The sequence below is a fragment of the Athene cunicularia genome (genome assembly GCF_003259725.1).
Source record: "Athene cunicularia isolate RWA chromosome 13 unlocalized genomic scaffold, athCun1 chr13_part1, whole genome shotgun sequence".
NCBI classification, from domain to species: Eukaryota; Metazoa; Chordata; class Aves; order Strigiformes; family Strigidae; genus Athene; species Athene cunicularia.
Genome location: NW_020799117.1, coordinates 5,344,044 through 5,365,497, shown reverse-complemented (window position 1 = coordinate 5,365,497; position 21,454 = coordinate 5,344,044). Strand labels below are relative to the sequence as shown.

Below are 21,454 nucleotides of genomic sequence, written 5' to 3'. Positions count from 1 at the left end.
GCGTCAGCCTGGCAGGCCCAGGTGGAACTGTGCTTTTGTTACAGCTGTGCCAGCCAGGCCTCTGTGCAGACAAGCCCCTATTGTGTAGTGTGTGATTTGAGATAGAGAGCAAAGGGCACAGCACTCCGAGATGAGGTCGTTCTCCATTTATATTAGGGAAAGATGACTCACCACAAGTCCTGCAAAGAAGTCTGGTCTGAATCCATTGCAACAGATTTGGGGTGAAATTCTGTCTTTGTGAATTTTCATTTCATTTGGTTGTTCCTGCCATCTTGGTGAACATGAATTGAAGTATTTTATCAGTGTTCTTGGCAGACACGTAGCTTTCTGAGATGTCACTGATGCTGCAGAAATGAGATTGACAAGATGTTAATGCAGGATCCTCCTGCTTTGTGCCCCAGTGTGTTTCTTGTTAATTTTCTTATTTCTCCAGTCAGTCCTCATTTTTTTTTTTGTTTTATGAAAGAGGGTTTATTTTTAACACTGCAATTGCACATGGTCATAAATAGGTAATCTGCACAGAGCATGGCTAAGGTAAAGTAGATATTACATGAACAAGCATAATGTGGAATTTAGTATTCATTCGCTAGAGGAGCCAGGCCCGATGCTAATCTCGCATCTCTGTAAATTTGATGTAAATCTGCTGAAGCTAATGGAATCTCACAGCATTTACAGTGAAATGAGATCAGCATCTGGTCACAGGCTGACTCAGCTGCAACAGGAGTATGCTGAGTTGTTCTGAAAAGCCCTTCTCTGAGCAAAGAAAAGATGACAGCTTTGGATCTTTGTGACTGACAGAGAATTGTTTTAGCTCTCACACACCGCAATGAGGACTGGCCAGCCTGAGATGCTTCTGCAGTTTAGTTCTTCTGTAATCATCATATATGTTCAAACCAGTTGTTTTATTGTTTCATTTCATTTCCTGTGGAAGACAGCAATCTCTGTCATATCTCTACCCCTAGCTGGTTAAGTTTGAGGGCAGAGAAGTTACTAGATTGAAAGGAATCTGTTTTATGTAAGAAAAAGCCCATATTCTGTTTCCCTTGGTTAGATAATCTTGGTTCAAGAAAATGCTCAAGGATATGATTTGGTAGCTGCTCATACTGGGTATTTTACAGTGTTAGATACAGCAGATCATGTAATTCTTGCTGTAAGAACTAAGGAATTTTGTTTCTTTTTATAAACAAGATTATCAGTTACTTGTTTTAATGAGTTTGAATAAAATTGAAAGAAGGTGATCACTTTTTTGATACAAACTGTTACGTTGTTTCTTGGCAAACTTGTAGCAAAGCTCACTCTGAAGAAAAGTTTTATCTTCAGACTGAATTGTGCTTACAGGCATTTGAGATCCCCATCCCTTCCGCCCCTCTTCTTGACAGGTGGCCACCCCAGAAGCACAGATGGAGGCTTCAGGCCTCAGTCCATCTGCTCGAGGGGGAAGGTGCTCTGGAGGTAGTGCTCTTGTCACAGACCAACAGACTAAGCCCTGCGTTATGTCTCGCAGGAAGAAGAACTGCCTGTGTGCTCAGAGGAGCTAATATTTAACTGGCAGACTCACCAGAAACCTTACTTTCTTCTCTCCTCAGGGCTGGTGTCTTGGCTGAGTTTTGCACAGCACTTGAACAGAAGCACAGCTCAGGGGCTAAATTAAGAGGGAGACAGGATGAGCCAGTGACCTGGGACACCCACCCTCCCTCCTCCTACTCTGTGCACACCTCTCACCCAAATCCCCCACGACACCGGCCTTCTGGCACAATGAGCACTGCCTGATTTCATCACCCACTCCATCCTCATCCTCAGGGTGCTCATGCAGGACTGCAGCACAGGCTGTAGGAGAAGGGTCTCAGTGTACCCATGGAAGATCCCCCGACCTCAGACTGCACTGTTGTGATCTGGCTCTTCTCTCAGTGTGTAAACAGCATAGTTCTAACTACTCGTTACTGGTTCAGGAGCAGGCCTGTAAAAAGGCATGGCAAGACAGCTCTTAAAGCTGAGAGATACAATACAGCAGCAGAAATAAACCTGCCAAAGTGCAGGGTGAGAGAACTGGTAATGAAGAAGGACTGATGTTTCATGCAGAATTCAGAGGGGTGTACTTGTTAGGAACTAAGTCTGGTTTTATCTATGCAGTTAGCTGACTTATACCACCTCCAAAATTAAGTCATTCCACTGGGAAGCCCTGCGTTGTGCTAATGACATGTCTCTGGCTTTGAAATGTTGGGAGTATGTACAGTGCAGTCCTGTGTGTTGTTGCCATCTGAAACTGTGGAGGAAGAACATGTCTGATCTCATTAGCTTTCTTCTTTCTGCAGGAGGCAATTGTCCTTCAGCATGTGGGTGGGTTGGATGGTGCGGGTGGGGGGCAATCAAAAGGGAGTGAAATAAGAGTTTCTGGCACTAACCCAGATTTTATGCTAGCAAAGTGCCTGGATTGAAGCCAACGTTAGAGTGTAACTATATCCACTTTTGTGGCTCTTCCTACAGAAATTTGGAAAACAAAACATACAGAGTAACATATTTTTATTGTGGAAATAAATAGTGACCCAAAGACAGCAATCCCCTGGAAACGTGTAAAGAATTGGTATCCTAGGGTATGTCTTTGACGCCTTTTGGATGCAGATGAGAACAAGCTCTAGCCATGCTCTGAGCTCACTGGTGGCTTTGTAGCTGTATTAGCATGGCATTGAGCCCACATTCATATACATTCCCTCTCAGCAAGGCTTTTCGTTTATGTTTAGCACCACTAATGATGGTGACCTAGCTCCCAGGCAGTGTGGAGCAGGGCAAAACAAGCTCGCATCTGCCTGCAAAAAATAATGTAGACAGAACCTGGCAGTAATTTCTAGCTGGGGATCAGTGTCTGGCTCCAGCTCTCTGTATCTTTCCACCTTATAAAACCACACTGGTTACAGAGTTGTCATCATTTTTTGGTAGAAAACAAATCACGTAGACTGAATTGTATTCTTTATTTCAGGTTGATCAGTCTAGTTTGGATGATCCAGAAATGAATCCTCAAACACACTTAGCTCAGTTTGACTAGAAACTGCTCCACCTGACCCTGATAGGAGGGCTCAGGATTTTGGAGGGTTAGGCTGGGCTTTCTTTCCATTCCTATATTATATCAGTGGGATGTATCAGGATAATGTCAGGGTCTCTTGGAGTGCCAGTCCAGGCTTTTTTAAAGCTATTGCACTGACATTAGAGTTTATCCGTGGCTGTCCCATAAAAAAGCCAGCAGAGAAGCAGATCTTTAGCAGTTTACTGCATGTGGTGTTTTAGCTGAAACAGAAATTGGCTTCCATTTTCACAGCAAGAATTGGTACTGGCTTGTAGACTCCTTGCCTCAGTGAGTGTTTCACACCTACTCACACTCACTGTTGCATTGTGAAGGCTGTAGACTGGAAAATAACAGCTGCCAGTCCTGTTCTAGATCCATTTCATATCCCATTACAGCTGATGTACAGCATGAGATGGAATAACAGTTCAACATTAAATACTTAACTAAAGGATTGCTTTGTTGTTACCAGCTCCCCTGGCTGGTCTTGCATGCCATGAAGGCACTTTAACTTTGGTGCACACTTAACAAGCTACAGTTCAGTTAATTTACAAATAGATGAGTAGAAACATTTGGACACTACGATGCGGTGTGCTTTCCTTTAATTCATGGTGTTTAACTGTATTCTTAGTGAGTTTAACTGTATTCTTAGTAAAAAAAAGGTGTTGCTGCCACAGAAAAATGCTCACAGAGGTTCCTGCCGACCTTAAACTCAAACCCTCAGAGTGGCCTTTTTCTATCACAGTGCCACTGCTGGAGAGGTGGGTAGACTCACATTTGAATATTGAATCCCAGAGCCCTGGGTTGGGGTTTTTTGGTTGTTTGTTGTTGGGTTTTTTTTTTCCCTTTCAGTTGTGGCACAAGGGGACCTGGAGGGAATCTGCTGCACTCTGGGTCTCTGGTGAAGTGCTGGGGATGTCCTTTAGGAGTGCTGTCATTCTGCTGTAGAACATCTGGCATCAAATTAATCCCTGCTGTAATTCCATTAATTTCAAGAGTCATACCTAGAAACAGACTTTTTTCAAGGCAAATTATGACCCGACTGATGGGCTAGAGAGAAGACTTGGATCACTGCTCTATGCCACTTTGCCCTGGATGATGCCCTGGGCTGATTTTGGGTGCTACAATGATCTCTCTGGCTACTGTTGGCAGTTTCCTATCAACTAACTTAATATTTCCAATCCTACTGTCTGCAGGTTAATTTGGAGAAGCAGGTTGTACTGATCAGGCACCAGGAAGTAAATTACATGCCTCAAGAGATAGCCATGCATTGAGCTGTTGAAAATGAAACAGCTCCTGATTAACTGTTTGTAGATAAGTCCTTGGTCATCAAATTTTATTCTGTCTTTCCTTGTTCAGGGATAATACTGGTTCTTTGGTTCCCAGCTTCTTTAAATTGCTCAATTTGTGTATGCAACACCTTTGCTTATAAAGACCCAACAGAGAAGGGAAGAGTTCTGTAATTTTATTTTGCTCTTTGCTGTCCGATCGTGTCATCAGACAGTGATACTGTTAAGTTACTAGCATTTTCTTAGTCATGTTATTCTGCACAGTGAACATTGTTCATTTCAGCGTATGTTCTCCTGATGACTGAGGTGTCTCTATACCCTACTGCCCTTTTGCTTGCCTGTCACTGTACTGCTTTTTGAGTGCATAGCACACTGAAAAGTTAGTATTTCTTTCTTCTCCTCTGTCCTGATTGGGTTCTCCTTTCAAGCAGAGAAAATACTGAACTGGAAAGATAATAGTTATGTCACTTCTCTTCACAGATTGTGATTCCCTTCTTCAGCCTATTGATCAAAGACATTTATTTTTTGAATGAAGGATGTGCTAATCGCCTTCCAAATGGACATGTCAACTTTGAAGTAAGATCTGAAAAATTTCTTTATCCCATTCTGATAGCACTATCTGAGACTGTTTGCCTGCAATTTCAGTACAACCAAAGACTGAATGTGCCAAAATGGATGACCTGAAGTGACTGTGTGAAGGTTAAACCAATCCCAGAATGTTTTTTAAAATAATTAATATGCATATTTTATATAAACATTACAAGCATAACTTGCTTGATGTCAGTTGGCTGCTAGAAATATAGTGTCAGCAGTATAAATGACTATACTTAGGGTTTGGAGGGGAAAATTACATTTTCAGGAAATATGGAAAACTATTTTTCTTACATCCTTACATAAACAAGTCAGTATAAAATGCTTTATACTTTATTTTATCTGTCTTTTTAGCCCTTTCCTTTTTAATAAAGAGGTTTGGCAAAGTAAGACATAAATTACTTGTGGTCATTAAAGAAAAATTAAAATACAAGCAGAATTACATATGCAGTATGGAGTCACTGTGTCCATGAGGTAAATGTCTTGCCACTGCTGTAAGGGTTTGAATGTGTGGTTTTCTGTATAAAACCTGCAGGCAGGAGAATTTCTGATGAATGCATTAGAAAGATTTATATTCCCCCCACAGCCCTGGCACTAGTTAGTAGAGTCAGATATCCTGAGAACCCCAGTTCTCTGCTGGAGCAGGTGGTTTTGCACTAGTACAACTTGTTGCTAGCGGCGGTGTGCAGTGCTCAGGTGTTCTGTATGTGCTGTGCACTGCGATGGCTGGAGGGGCAGAGATGGGGTGCTTCCAAAAGAACTGCCCCATATCAGTGAGAAAATAGTTCTTGAGCTCTCAGATAATTTCTTCAGCATCACTTTAGTTGCATTATATTTCTCCTTTTGGTTACCGGTATTGAGAGATAGTGAGTAATGCATAAAACACTGAGCCTGGCATCGCCTTAGTTTATATCAGAACTGTTAGAAGGCCTAAAGAGCTGTGAGGCGTTGGAGTCACTCCGCTTCATGTAATTTATAGCAAATTCTGCTCCCTCCTGTCACAACCAGGTTTATGTCCTCTATTCTTAAGTACATTTGTGAAACCCATAACATTGTTCATGGATACATTTTCATTTGGGTACAGAGACAGCTTGTAAGAAGAAATGTAGCACAGCCTTTCCTCTCTCTTTCCTCTGTGAAAGAACTGTGAAAATGTATCCGTCTAAAACATACAAGGCTACTTTCTAATGTCCTTGTGGTTGGCACAAGGAATCCTGGATCCAGGTCTTCTGCTTGGATGTGGCTGTTTTAGTGAGATAATCTGGTTGGATCTGAGTGGAGTGGTTTTATCTTTACAGAAATTTCTGGAACTGGCTAAACAAGTAGGAGAATTTATAACATGGAAGCAAGTGGAATGTCCCTTTGAACAAGACCCTAACATCATCCACTACTTGCACACTGCTCCCATTTTTACTGAAGATGGTAAGACCATGTACAATCTCTAATCACTGAAAATATGTCTCTTCGTCACTACTAATTAAGACCCTGATCCATGCTTTGGTGGTCTCTCTCACTGACCAGTCCCAGTTCTTTCCTAGTTTTCCTGTCATGCAGCTTGTTTATCCCAAGTCTATCAACATGTTTTTGCAAATAAAACTATTTAGCTCATGAAGCTGCTGCTTGATTGCTTTTCTGTTGTCCATAACTTCGCTATAAGGCACTGTCTGGGAAGTTGCCATTGTGGCCTTATTTTTGTAGTGATGAAAAGAGGCCACACAACCATGTCATGGAGTGCTATGCATATCTGCTGTCCCTTAGCCACCCATTCTGTGACTGATGGAGCCAGAACTAATCTTTTCCACAAACCAACACTGTCAGCTCTTCATTGAACATAGCCCAGGGCAATGGTAGTCCAGCTGACCTCTCCACTACAGCAAAGAAATATGTTATGTATGGAAAAGAATTTTTAAGAAAATCTAGTAATTAATTTAAGCTGTAGCTATAAAAGCCCTCTTCTGAAATTATTTCTCTGATTGTCTTTTTATACTTCTCTGTCCTCTTCAATTTGGTATCCAGCATGTTAGACTCTATCATTTCGTATTAGTTTGTGTCAGTTGCCTCTTGGTACCTTGTCATGCACAGAACTGTCTGTAGCTGTATTCCCATAAGCTATACTGGCATTGGGTTTATTTTTTCTTGATTCTATATGCAGTTTTCTGTACTAATCCAAGTTAATCAGACCGGGCAGTTTTATTTCACAGACTGCTTCAGAACACAAAATACTGCTTCAAAAACCCTGCCTAAATCCTAAGAAGAATGACTGCCAAAATAGAATAATTAATGTGATTAAAGTAATACATATCAAAAGGAGATAGGATGGAGGCATTTGTTCTGGTTTTAGGCTCTAAATGGACAGAAAGTGGAAGTCAGGGATAAAAGTACAATTTCCAGGCTGCTGGACCAAGAAAGGGTACCCTCAACCTACTAATTGTTTGCAGATTTTTTTCCCCTCCTGCCCTCCCCTATATTCATACTGCTTTCATGAGATGCCCTTTGCAGAAGCCACAGGAGGCCTTCCCTGTACCCAGGGGAAGTGCAGAGCAGAAAGACTTGCACCAAGTAAAAGGTGGGAGAATATATATTCGAGAGATGCAGCAGTGGTATGTGAAATGCAGCTTGTACTCTGCTTGTCACAGCGTGGCGGAACAGTGGGCCAACGTTTGAATATTAAAATGCAATTGAATTGTAGCACAGACTTGAATACTAAGATGGTTCCAGCATTAAAAAATAAAGCATTGCTAAACAGTCAAAGGAGGAAATGTGTGTGAACACAAATCACAGCCTACATAAAAAAAATTCTGTGAAGACAGTGAGATATTAATGCATTGCCAGCTTCTGCAGAGGAGACTCTATAGCCTAGACACATTTTGGTGTCATAAAATGCATCCTACAAGTGCGAAGCTTTGCAGGAAAAAAAAAAAAAAAAAAGACCTGTTTATTTTCTTCTACTGTGTTCCTTCTCTGGTTTCTGTACCTCATTCTTGCCATGAGGGTGCTTTGTATCCATTTAACTCTGGGCTCCTTTACTGTTCCATCAAAATTAACCTAACAGCTTTCCAAAGGTAGACATGTGAGCTAAACATCGGTGTTCTACTAATTACTGATTACCAGCTACTTGGGGGACCATGAAGCTTTAAAGTTTCTTTTGCTGTGTGGTATAATATAGGACATACAAGAATGCAGAGAGCTAGGGGGGTTACTATTGTTGTTGGAATAACACATATTTACTTTTTCCAGGTTTGTATCTGGCTTCCTATGAAAGTGAAAGTCCAGAAAACCAGACAGAAAAAGACAGGTGGAAATCCTTGAGGTAACCACTTATTTATCAACTCATTTGTAAAGTACCTCCAAAATGCTGCACTGATAGTCAAAGCTTATGAAGTGCTGGCATTTAAAATGTGACCTCAGATAGAGGTCTTTCCCATTTCAGATATATCTACAGAACTGAGGCTGCACTGATAAAAGCTAATCATGATCTCAAATTATCCACCGTTTAAAGAATACCCTTCGCTTGTGCATTCATACAGTGCTGCATCCATGCAACAAAGGCCGGTGTAGATGAAAAATGCCCTAGGTTAACTGGATAATTAATGGTTTGGTGTGAGAAGCTGAAGAGAGTGATTTTTTAAAAAAAAAAAAAAACAAAAAACAACCCACCTTTATGTTTGTTTTGTTTTTTTCATTGTTCGTCTGTTTTAAATTTACAGATCCACTATTTTAGGAAAGACTTGAAGATTAAGAGATTATTGCAGTAGGTCAAGGAAAAGAAATCCGCAAACATTTTGCACTACTGATTCCAAAGATGCCTGTTTGGGATTTAGACAATTTTTTTTGTTTGAGTTTTTTGTTGGGTTTTTTGGACTGCCTAACATGATGGATGAACTGGATTCATCCACTGAAATCAAAAGAACTGTGTGCACAATGACGCTTTTCTAACTATGAGACATAGAGAGGAAGGACAAACAGACTATTTGTGGCTGTGCCCAAACTGCGTCAGGATCACTGTCACTTTTGCCTCTGAAGGAAAGCATAAGAAAATCAGGAGCATGGAGAACCATGGTACTGCAAAAGAAAATGGAAAAGTATAAAAAAAGGAAAGCAAAAAATACACATGAATATTTCAGAAGCAGGTGCTTCAGACAGCAGCTCTTTAAACCCTCTGAGGATTGTAAAATTAAATCAAACACAGACACAGCAGCAATCTGGTTAATTGCTGAATGAAGAAAGAACTTAATCTTACATTAGCAGTCCCCCAGCCTTGTTGAACAAAGCACTGACTGCTACAGGTATAAGCTTCCAGCGGATGAAAACTGACATCGCTCACTCGTATGTATACGTGTATGTCACGTGTAGACCACATCAGCATGGGACAGTCGTACTTACCCCGTGAATTTTTACAGAGAACAATCTGAAGTATGACTATCGCTTAGTTACTCTTCCCACCACTGTTGTTGCTTTTCTTACTGTGAATCTTGGCAGATCTGGGGAGGGCACAGAGTGTAGACAGTATTGCTTAAAGGCACCCCACCACAACCACATCTAAAGCTGAGCTGAAGCAGCAAATAACTCCGGACTCACCTCTATTTAATGTATGTAGTCTATTCCCTAGTTTTGTTGATGCTGAGTTGCATCTTTTAGAGGGTTTTATCACACTTAAAGAAAAAAAGATACCCCTTTACCATTTGAAAAAAAAAAATAATCTGTCAAGTGTCAATTAATACAGTACTGTTTATTTTGCAACATGATACTAAGAGGATAGAAGGGGGGGTAATTGCTCTGAATTTGGGAACTAGATTATATGCTTTGAAAAAACAAAAGGGTTTCAGTCTAGAATGAATGCACTAAAGAATTTGTCACTCATGAGCAGATAACCATTTTTCTGTTTATTTTTAGGATCTAAACCATGTTCACCATTTCCTTACAGATATATGAAGTAGGGACTATGTCTTGTGTTTAAAGTTGTACAATAATCAAGGTGCTACTGTAACTCATATATTAAATGATGATGAACTATATGAATATTAGATTCAAAACGAAGCCCTAACAGTAGACTGTTTGTATGTGCAAGGAATGTTGCTACCTGCCCCAGAAGAGACCTCAAAAAGCTTAAATGAAACCTAAATGCCACATGATACTGAACTTTGAATTTTATTACTGATTTGATGTTGGCCTTTTCAGATGTTCCAGTCTTTCTCTGTCTACAACAGAAGGACATAACCATCTCTTTGAGATCGGTAATAGTTTTAATTCAATACAGAGTGATTCCAAGTGGCTATAGTGGTTTGAAAAATTAGGCTAATCACAAAACCTGTCTGTGTTGGCCTGTGCATTTCGCCAGAAAACCGGAACTGTTCCTGCCCTCCACCAGGCCTCAAAAGTTACCCATGCCTGAGTGAGTTGTTGAAATGTGAGGCATTGGTGAGTCAGTGTTTGAAGGCAGCTCTGACAGCTGAGCTGATCGGGAGTGCGGCAGCCTGAGACATGCCCTATGTGATATATTAAAGGTTTGTAGCGTCTGCAGTGCAGTTCTTATGTTGGGTTATGATCTATGAAAACCTGTGCAGTCTGGATCATGGCCACCTGGAATCTACTGCTCTTGCAGTTGCCGAGATGAGCAGGACAGTTTCTTCTAGATTTGCATATGCAGGGGCTTGAGGCAGAACTTTCAATTCTCCTTTTCATATAGGTCTATCAGCACATAAATTCAAGCAGGGGGAAACATAAAAACATCATGTGTTTATTCAAGCTTTGAATGGAAGAACTAAGTGTAAGGATGGAACAACATCATTCCAGTCAGGCGGTGATCACTATTCTGGTGATAGTTAATATGCTGTTTGTTAATTTTTGTGCATGAGCTGAGAGCTATTGAGAGAAACATGCACACAAAGCCATTCCTTCAAGCAGAACCATTTCCAGAATGATTCCATTAAAAGCCTGTTAAATTCCAACCAAATCCAGAGCAATAACCATAAACCTATCTACAACAATGCTAATGCCTAAGTGTGTTTGCTAAATGGTCATTTTTTTTCTTAATGTCTGCATCTTTTTAATAGGCACACTGTGACTTCATACTGGAAATGATTTTTTTAATTTATCTGAAATCGAGTGTAAGTGGATGGGCCCTTTCTTCAAACCTGCTTTTTAAAATGCAAATCCTCACTCCTTTCCTAATGAGCCAATAGAGGCTGGTACAGCTGAGATTATAACACCCTGAAGATGAATCAAAATGTGATTTCTTGTGATAATACTATATATTCTTGGATGAATATATAGTATTATTCCTTAGTATTCACCTTCCATGATTTCAGACAATTTTGTAAGTATGAGTTAAATTAGATCTCATAAAGTGTTGCAAACTAAACCACTTTCATAGTCCAAAACTTTCAAACCTCAGTGCTTAAAATGGAAGCATAAGGTCAGATTTAGGTAGGTATTAAGGGCTTAGTGGGACTTTCAGAAGCACCAAATTATCTTTAAGCCTTTTTGTAGTCACACAGTTAAAAGGTTTTTTTTTTTTTAGAGGTGCTAAACGTCCTCATCTCTTGGCGACTACTGAGGCAATTATTGGTTTATAGAGGTTCATGGCATATTGATCCGTAGCATCTGATCTCTTGAGATGCTGGATGCTCTTTGCAAAATGGTTTGGAGAGTACAGAACAACTTAAAATGAGAAGATGGCACTTTTTAAAAAACAGGCTTTAGGAATCATAGCTTGTCTTCATATATTTCTTACCTAAAATCCTATTGATTTAAATAGAAGCAGTGTAGAGCCCTAAATTGCAGCTTTCAGTTGCATTTGTAATTAATATTTGGCCTGACTAGGGTGTACAACTCTCAACAGGAGAGTGGTTAGAGCCTTGCTTCACCAACAGGTTTTACAACATGCAAGTACGACTGAAAACAAAGGGTGACAATTTGGGGAATAGGTTTTTTCAAAAAATGTATTAACATTACACAAAAATGAGGAAAAGCACTTCCAGTAATTAATGTTTTCTTTCTGTCAATGTGTAAAGAACTCCTACCATGCTGAAAAGAAAGCAGTATCACTTAACACCAAGCACTAAGCCACTGTAAGGCATGTAGTTATTAGACTAACATCTAGACAAGTTACTAGTAGTAATGTCATGGTTTTCTAATTCCACTTTTTTCAGTGGATTCGCCTCCCTGACAGCTGCTTGAATTAATACTACACAGAAAACAGAGCAAAACTAGACCTATAGGTCTGTAGTGTTAGTATCAAAACCCTAAGCTAGTAAGATGTGACTATATGATACAGAGTCTTTCAGAAGCATTAACTTAGCTTCTGTGTATACAGCAATATTTTAAAAGACCCAAATACATGAAATCACTTCTGCACCTCCTCTAGTGTAATCAGAGTGGTAGCAAAAGGTCCTATGTTTTCATTTCTTGTGTGCCATTCTGCAAAGCGGGGCTAGATAAAAAGTCCAGTGAAAAACAATGAGGGAATTGTGTGCCTTCAGCTTGTGTTGAAGTCAGTAGATGAACTTGTTCAATGCCTTTTAAAAGACACTTAATCATACAATCTTGCCCTCAATTTCACATCAGCATCCATCACATTACCTGATTAAAGATTGATGGATGTAGGTCTGCTGGGCATGACAATTTTGAGGGCAAGAACCTCTTGAAATGAGTCTAGCACACAAGACCCCTGTGCACAAGAGTACACTGAGCTTAGGCTATCGTTACTTCCTCTGTTAGGCCGTTAACACAATCCTGTCATCCAGCTGGCTGGAAGCTCTCCATGTGGATAGAGGACATGCAGAGCTGGAAGCAAACTGTGATCCCAGCCACTGCCGAGATGGCACTTTAACAGAGTGTGGACACAGCTGCTAAAGCACTTCAAAGAAGAAACAATTCAAGCGTAGAGATACTTTTCTCAGCTTGAAAATATTTTATGATGTGGTCAGTGGTGATAAGATAATCACTTGCTTAAAATCAAGCCAGTCCCTTACTCATACCTTGGTTACTTCATCATGTTTTGTTGCAATAGTTTACGCACCTTTTTTTTAAAGCACATGAGCACTGGTTTGCACATGACTAAATCCAGTTTAGAACAGAGCTCAGATTACCGAATATGTAATTGGAGTTACCGATAAAAAGACATGTTAGGAGAAAAAGATAGTAATGTGTATCAGCGTAAAAATGTTACGCAGTTAACAGTACCTGACCTAACAATGACTGTTCCATAGAATGAGACTGTTCCCAAGCACAGCAACGTGCCAGAGAAAAAACTCCAATTGATTTTGATGGGCTTTGGAGCAGTCCTGAAATTATTAGCTATAATAGAGTTTTAAGTTATTCATAGGGATTAAATTGCATTGACAACTGGTATAGTCCCTGGCCTTTCTTTTGAGCCAGGTGCAGCTCTCAAATGGGCAGGTGCATTTAATAGAGTGAAAATCCAGCCTCGGCAAAAGTTTTCTTTGACATTGTTGAAGTTTCAGCAGCAAATTCAAGGACTGAATTTGATCCAATGAATTAGTTCATGTCTGAGAGCAAAATTTGACTTTCTGGCTTTAAGAACCTTTTTTTCTTTTTAGACTGGTAGAAATTAGCCTTACTGTCTCAGGTGTCTCTTCCATTGGAAATTAAAACCCCTTTGATTGTGAACTGATTATTTCCATTGTCGTAATTGCAGAATGGGATTAGGGAGTGACAAGGAAACAGGGAAAAACCCATTTGCCACTGCTCAGAGGCTCAACTGTGGGCCAAAGACTCTCTTTTCTTTTGTCCCTTTTAACATAATCTGTTGAGTGAAATTACCTCAGTAGCTGGTGCAGGACATTATTGAACTGTGGCTGGGGAACAGCACACCCGTATCTGGTGTCCATATGGCAGCACATACACTAACAGGGGGATGCAGAGATGATTAGATAGATGATCCTGTACAAAGCTGACACGCAAACTGATATCTGACCCTGCACTCCCAGGTTTCTGATGCTGGGATGCATCCCTTTTGAAAGGTGGGAAGTTCTTAGAAGTTCACCTGGGGCAAAGCCTACTCCCTCATCCATCCAACAGAATGATTACAAGAAAATTCTTTAAACTAAAAGAGGTTCGTTCCTCTAGAGGACTTGAAACAGTGAAGAATTTGTCACTTAGTTGACAGAGATTTTAAGATCTAAGCAACATGGAAAAGTAAATACTTAAAAAGATTATGAGAAATGCATTGATGGTTGTTAACTTTTGTATTTCAGAGCATGGCAGCAGAGTGGAACAAAATATCTGTGCATATCTTCCAGTTATCAATGGCAGATGGGCAGGCTAAGGCAGCAGAGAATACAGTGAAATACTGACCTAGAAAGATGTATCAGGACTTTTGTTTAAATGTTGGATACGTTGGAAGGAGAGCACGCTGCCTTAGTGTGTCCCTTTCCTGCTCTCTGTGGAGCAGCTGAGCACTGAGAAGGCAGCAAACAAGTTACCTTTTTCTGATGGAACATACCTGGAGGTTAATCTGTTTTGTATTAATTTCTTTTACAATTCTTTTTGCATGTTTTCAGATATGCAAAAAATAAGAAAGACATTAAGCTAATGCTCATACAGGGCATTACATCCTGCATTTTTACATTATGCAAGATGTAAATAAGAAGCTAATAGCTTGTGTGGGTGGTATTTCATACATTCTGCACGGGTGCAAGACACTGAAACTCAGGCTATAACCTCAGCTACAGAAAAAAGCTATGTATGACTAACTCCTGTCTTGATCCCCTGCCTTGCACTGTGGCCAGACGCAGACTGTAATGCTGTAAATTGAGTTGCTTAGACTGCTTGCTCTTCCCTTGATGCCTTTCCCTCCACAGAAGTGGTATTTTGCTCCATAAACAGCTCTTGCAGAATACCATAGGAACATTTTTCTAGTTCTCTGCTATACAAGGGCTCTATAATCATACTCCAGAGCTGTCATAATAGAATAGGAGTCCTTCTCCCTTCATCCCTGTGGCCCTAAAACTGCCAACCCAGACTAATACTGCAGTACAGCAATGTTCCCAGGCCTTCCTGATTGCAGAACACTTTGAGTTCAGAGCTCATGAGTCTTGTAAATTAAGTATCTGTCCAGGAAACTTCTTTCTAAAATGTGCAAAGCCCATTTAGCAGACTTCTGACCAGAAAATTCCATAGTCCAGCTACCTTTCAGAGAAATGTGACTTCCTCAGTGAACTGTTACTGGTCCGTACTATATCACTGCTCTCATTATTTGATTGTGCTTCTAAAATTCCAGTCTTTTTGAACCATCTAAACATATGACGGTTTCTTAATGTTTGGCCCATGGGTAAACAGAGTTGAGAAAACAGGGGTTGTAGTCTCAACAGTTGTCATCGTGTATTTCCATAATGGCCCAAGTTGGGTTATCACAGTCTGCCCTCATGTTGAACTAGAAGGAATTGTTCTAATAGAATCCTCCTCATTATTAAAACTTAGTGAAAGGTGTACACACAGAGCTATTAAATTCAAGTGTTTCAAGATAATGATTCTTACAAACATACAAGTACTTCCCTTGGGAGTCTGTCTGTAAGAAGACCATTGCTAGTACGCAACACAGATGGAAAATAATTTATCCTCTGGGTTTTAGAACTCTTAGCAAGTGTTCATCAGCTTATGAAGGTGAGAAATCAGATTTTAAATTTTTTTTCACTTTTAATGGCAGTACCAGCTTAAACCTAAAATCCAAGAACATATTATTCAAAAACATTTATTCACAGACCTAAAAACACTGAGTAAAAATGGGTAAGCAGAACAGTCCCTATTTTCTTATTGAGAAATTCAAAGTTTGAATTGACATGTCCAGGGTTCCCTGGGAAGCACATCCTTTCAAAAAATTACCCTCCTTTCAAAAAAATTACCCCAGAAAGATATCCAAATTTTAGTTCTACATTTCTTCTGGTATAATTCCTTTTTACAACTGTGCTTAGCAAAATGGGAACTAAATTAGCATTTCAGTTTTTTAAAAGAATCAAGCTAGGGAATAAATACGGATTAAAAGACTGGTATATACTGATCATGTGAGCAATGGTAACAAGGAGCTGTGCTTTTCCTGTATCTTTTTATTTAAATTAAGCAATTCCATGTTATGATTAGTATTTTCAGGTCAAATGGAAATCCTTCTACCATGCATAATATTCAAACCACGTAGTTTTGTTAGAAGTCCTCAGAACAAATACCGACACTTTATTAATTGCACAGGCAGGAAACAGTAAGGTTACTTGAAAGCAGCTGTTATGATTTTGTGACTGTACATAGATCTTGCAAAATGTTAATGGTAATATGCATACTGTACCCCACATAACCACTGCAAGAATAGCATGGTCATTGTTACGCTTTATAGCTGTTGTGGAAAATGTCTTAACCTGCATTCATGATTATAGTGCCCATCCTATTCCCATGCCTTTTTATACAGTTGTGGTAAGATTGTTATGAAATCCTTTTGTCAGTCATGTTCAAGCTAACTTACCTATGTATAGAATTTATATATTAAACCCCCCTAATTTATACTGTGTTTTAACAGTTTGCCTGAACTGTCTATGGTTTCTAAATTTTGTAATGTGAGTGTCAAATAAGAATAATAATAATAAAAAAAAAAAAGGCTCAGCTGTGTGGATTTTGTTCTTTGGTTTTATTTGTTGTAGTGATTTCAACAACTACAAATCTATAGAATAGGCTGCAAAGAAATTTGTATTGCTTTGAAACTCCCAAAATACAAAGATATCGATGCATGGCAATTCATGAATATGCATGTAGTTGCAAAAGTACCTGTGGTTTCTGTCCTTCCTCTTGTTTCCACTTTACAGCTTCTCTCTTCATCCTCATGCATTCAGAACATTGCACTGCACGTACACTGCAAGGAAAAGAGACTAATTCTCTCAGTTCCCATAATAAGTATTTTTCCAGATACAAGTCATAGACTCAACAATTCTTCATAATGAGAGGAAAAAGCTGAGTCTGGGCCTGAGTATTTTTAGTCTGTTCCTATAAAACTTCATGGTACAACTGATGTTTAAATGTGTTCTTTTATTAGATATTTGTATGGCAGTAAATGGAGAGCTTCTAGTGTAATACTGTACAGTAAGAGACATCCTTGCTTCAAGTAGCTTAAAATTCTTTTAAATAAAGAAGAAACTCAAGTGGTGGAGTTTTCTTGATGTAACACTGGGCATCTGCACCACATTGCTTCTGTGTGTTGTTTCTATTCAGCACAGCCTGGTTCTGCCTGCTGTTACCAACTGAGAACTTCTGCTTGACGTGAGTAGTGCCACTGACTCCAAAGCTTGCACAAGTGTGACGTGCAACCCCCTTTCTCAGCACAGCATTCTTACTCACGGTGTCAGAGCTCTTGCCAAAAGGAACTGTTATGTCATCTGGCTGAACTGCCTTGTAAACTGCAGCTTATTCAGCTTTACCAGTGCCAGGCCCCCAAATTTTAATTAGGCTAAAACCTTTCAATCCTCAGAAAGCTCAGCTGTGCCACCGAGTGAGAAAAGCTGAATTTTCACCCGTCCCTGTGAGCCTTGCAATAAAAGGGAATGGATCAGGTCAGCTCAGCCCAAAGTGATCCCAGCTGGACAATCACACTGTGTATGACTGAAGTAAAAACCAGTCTAAACACTGGAGAGAAAACATCTTGCCTGAGTGGCAATCTGCAAGCCATTGAAGGCATTGTGTTTTGATTGCCCTTAATATCTTAATACGTGTGAGCTTGCGGAGGGCAGTGTAGGCCATTCCAATCTCCCACCCGTCGCAGGTCAGAGTGAACCATCACGTTATTTGGCTCCAACTTTTCACCAATGCACATGTGAATGAACACAAGTGTCCACACCCACACAAAGATTCTGGGTCACTGCTTTTCCAAGAAAAATTGTAAAAACTCATTAACAAGAAAAATGTGTCCCTGAGCCATAACCATATCTTGTTCTTTTTGACCTGGCAGAATATTTGTGGGTTTCTATTCCAATGCATAATCTGCAAAACAGCCTTTTAAAATTACCCCTTTCAAACGTAAACTCTCATGGTGTGGAAATACTACTGTCAGTGGGTTCTTGCTTTGCCTTTCTGCTGATTCACCCATCCAAGCTCCTGTTATCTCGTTGAATTTCCATATGCCACAACAATCTAGGGCACTAGGTCCCTTGATCAGTACAGTGATTTGTGAAATGAATAATATATTTTCCCCAATACATTTTAGAAATGCTCCTGGTGATTTCTCCAGCCCCATTCAGTTCAGTCCCTTATAAACAGACAGTATTGTCGTTACTCGGTCCCTGAGCTCCCACGCAACGCTCCAGCTGGCACCACCCAACTGAGGGGATCTATGAAATTCTCTCCATCAGCATAAAAACCAAACCATGGAACTGCAGAAATCCATAAACAACTAAGGGCAAAATACAACTACTATTCAACCACCCTCTGACACTAACCCGAGGGAGGGAAAACAAAACCAATACATCTTTAATTAAGAGAAAGCAAGCACAGCACCAGAAGTACTGAAAGCCAGGATGTTTTCGCTCTGCCATTGAGCCTTTCTGAGACTTTGGGCAAGGCAGACAACCCCTACTTTAAATTTTGTATCTGAACAATGAGAAAACTAAATGAGATTTACATTTCCTGAATAGCAGCCGTGAGGATGGATCACCTACTGTTGTAAAGCATTTGAAAGAGGGACCATGCAAAATTGCATTTTGAAGGAAATGTTTTGAATGTAGCTTTTCATACATGCACAAATGTGTCCCGCCAGGATAATTACACTGAATTGTAACATATTCAGCTATACAAAGCAATCTAAAACATGGTTGCATTGTGTGTTACTCTCTCCTCAAGTCGTGCAGACATTTGGTGTTCTAACGTCTAATTAAACAAGGAAATATCTCATATAAACAACAGTAAATACCATAAGGGTTGACAGCAGAAGTAGCTATAACTACACTTAAATGAGTTTTCTTCCCAGTTTTGTAAAGACTAAATTTCTCTAATTTGATTCTTCACCGTTAGACTATTCCTTTCTTTAAAACGGCCATTTCTAGAGGGGCTGTTGCTTTGTTTGCACTATATAACCCAGCTGTGCCCAGTAAATTTCTCCTGACTTTATCCTCCTCTGAGACGCCACTTAAATTCCAGCTGATGTTCCTCTACTGCTGGGCCTCCACTGCCACCTCCTGAACAGGAAGGAAAATTAACTGCTTTCAATACTGTTTTTCCTTTTAATGTCTATAGAGGTATTTTTGTAAGCACTTTCTTCAGCATGAAGAGCAACAGCTGAAACTGCTTTGCAATCTGTCTATAGAGGCTATTTCTATAAAATCTGCTATAAGGCTTTTACCTCAGAGCAAAATTTCTTTAGTTTATGTATATTTGATGTGAAGGTGGTACAATCTTTATATATCATTTTTTCTTCTTCACAAAGGTTCAAAACAAAAAGCTAATTATTCTTCACTTCTGATAGACTTGTTCAATTGTCAGCTGAAAACCTCCGACTGAAAATATGATACATTTTTACTAGCTCCCATTCATTGCATTTTCATAATGAAAAATAGTTATTTCCATGCCTTCTTTTGCAGGCTGATGATCCTTCTTCCCGACAGAAGAGAAGCAAAATCCCCTAGAAATAAAATTTTCCTACTTCAAGGTAGTCAGTTCTGATAATGCTTTAGCTTATTGTTTCCCATTAAATGGAACTTCCCCAAATTGTCCCTGAGCTGCTATACACTGTCAGAGGGACTGTCTTCTATTTATATGGGAAGACAAAAATAGGACAGGTAAGACCTAGTAAAACCCTAGAAGAGGCAGTGAGGAAAGGAAGGCAGGTAATGTGATCCTGTCACATCCCATCTACTCTGCCCTGCCAGGGATACCAGCCACTGGTTTGCCATCAGCCTTTCCGCAAGAAACCTTCCATAAAATCCAGATAGCCTTCCTAGACATTCCTCTTGGAATAAGAAATCAGTGAGAAACTGTAATTATCTGGTACAGTTGGCTAATGTCAGGTCAACAGATATTTTCTGCATGTTCACACCACTTCTGCACACATGTTCACGTGTGCATGTTCACTCTGTATATGTAATTTTATCCCTCTATCTCTTTTCTGCTGCTTGCAGTCTGACACGATTTCTCAGGCAGGGGCTGTATCAGTAGATGTTGGGAAAACTCTTAACACTTTGCAGATGTTATTGCTATTTTTATAAATAATAACCAAACATTTACATGCTAAATGAGAAAGAGTAAACCACTGGCACCAAAGCCATATTTGGCACTGACAGATTTCATATACGACAAGGACTGTGAGGTAAAAAGCTTTTTTAAAACCACGTGGCAACAAACAGCTGTTAATGCTCCGTATCTTAATTTCTCAAAAAAACCCGAGAAACAGATTTTCACTCTAGTGCAAATCATGTTTAAATGTTTATCTTAAGCTCACTGGCAAACAAATTTTAATGAAAAATTTAAAACCACAAACCCAAACATATATATTCATTTTAGAATCATTTGCTAATACTTTGGAGGACTGACATTAAAAAAACGTCAGCACTTGTTCAATAAAAAGTACACTATACACTAGATACTCTGGTTTTTGCTTCAGTTGCAAAATCTTGCTGTATTATAGGTAAAACTTGCTAAAACTATTCTGGGAAAGCATCGCTGAGTTCAGGAATTTTTCAATTTATCTACTACCCTTCAGAGATTTGTAATTTTCCCCAGATAAAACACTGTGAGTTAATAAATTTGAAACTTGTTTCAGTTCCACTTTCCCTTCATTTTGGGTTTGCTTTACTTCAAAACAATCTCTTTGGGTTTATGACATTCTCTGAGTGACTTGCTTGAGGAGTGGGTAATATTTTTCCACTGTATGGTACTGCATTAATTCAGACCTGTGACACCGGGCGTTTTCTTTTCTTGGAGCAACCAAGCACGTGTCCCCACCGGATGCCCATGACTAAGCTTGATTCACCACAAGACATTTCTACGGGTGGGGATCAGGCCTGACAACCAGCAGCCTGCGTTCCTCCACCCCAACTCCGCAGGGAGCACCAGCAGCACCTCCTGCATCTCTCCCCGAGCTAGGAAACATCGATTCGCTTGCGCTCAGCATTTTCAGCTGTCAGAGCAATTACTCACGGAGTAGGGGGCAGCTATAACTGGCGGACTTGGGCGGATAATCAATTTTATTAGCTTTTTACTGTACAGCCTGTTAGCAACATGGAGTGACAACTCCCCTGAGACTTACCTGGGAGCTACTCTTAAACATTGTGAGCATGAAGCCAGGCCTAACAGTGCGATCAACCTGGACACTGAACTGCCTAAACACACATCTGGGAAGTTCATTAGGAGTCATTAATTGGCGGTATGGTTTCAGGACCGCTCCGATTGTTCGACGAAGCAGAACTCAGCACCAGAGAGCAGCCCTACAGCTCGGCGATGGCCTTTGAACACGGGCCTTAAGCTCCTTAGAAGTCTCCCCGCGGAGGGGCGCGGGGAAGGGCCGGGCCGAGGCGGGCGGGCTGGGCCGGGC

At 40.1% G+C, this 21,454-nt stretch overlaps 1 protein-coding gene across 1 annotated transcript in view; it reads left to right on the top strand.

Annotated features, from left to right (window-relative positions):
• The window catches only part of RASGEF1C (RasGEF domain family member 1C), a 34,811-nt gene extending 18,285 nt beyond the window's left edge, over nucleotides 1–16,526 (top strand). The window contains exons 10-13 of the mRNA XM_026858135.1: nucleotides 4,825–4,920; nucleotides 6,234–6,357; nucleotides 8,173–8,245; nucleotides 8,643–16,526. Coding sequence (XP_026713936.1) covers nucleotides 4,825–4,920; nucleotides 6,234–6,357; nucleotides 8,173–8,245; nucleotides 8,643–8,667 — 318 coding nt within the window. The 3' untranslated portion in view covers nucleotides 8,668–16,526. The remainder of the gene's footprint in view (nucleotides 1–4,824; nucleotides 4,921–6,233; nucleotides 6,358–8,172; nucleotides 8,246–8,642) is intronic.
• The last annotated feature ends 4,928 nt before the right edge of the window (nucleotides 16,527–21,454 follow it).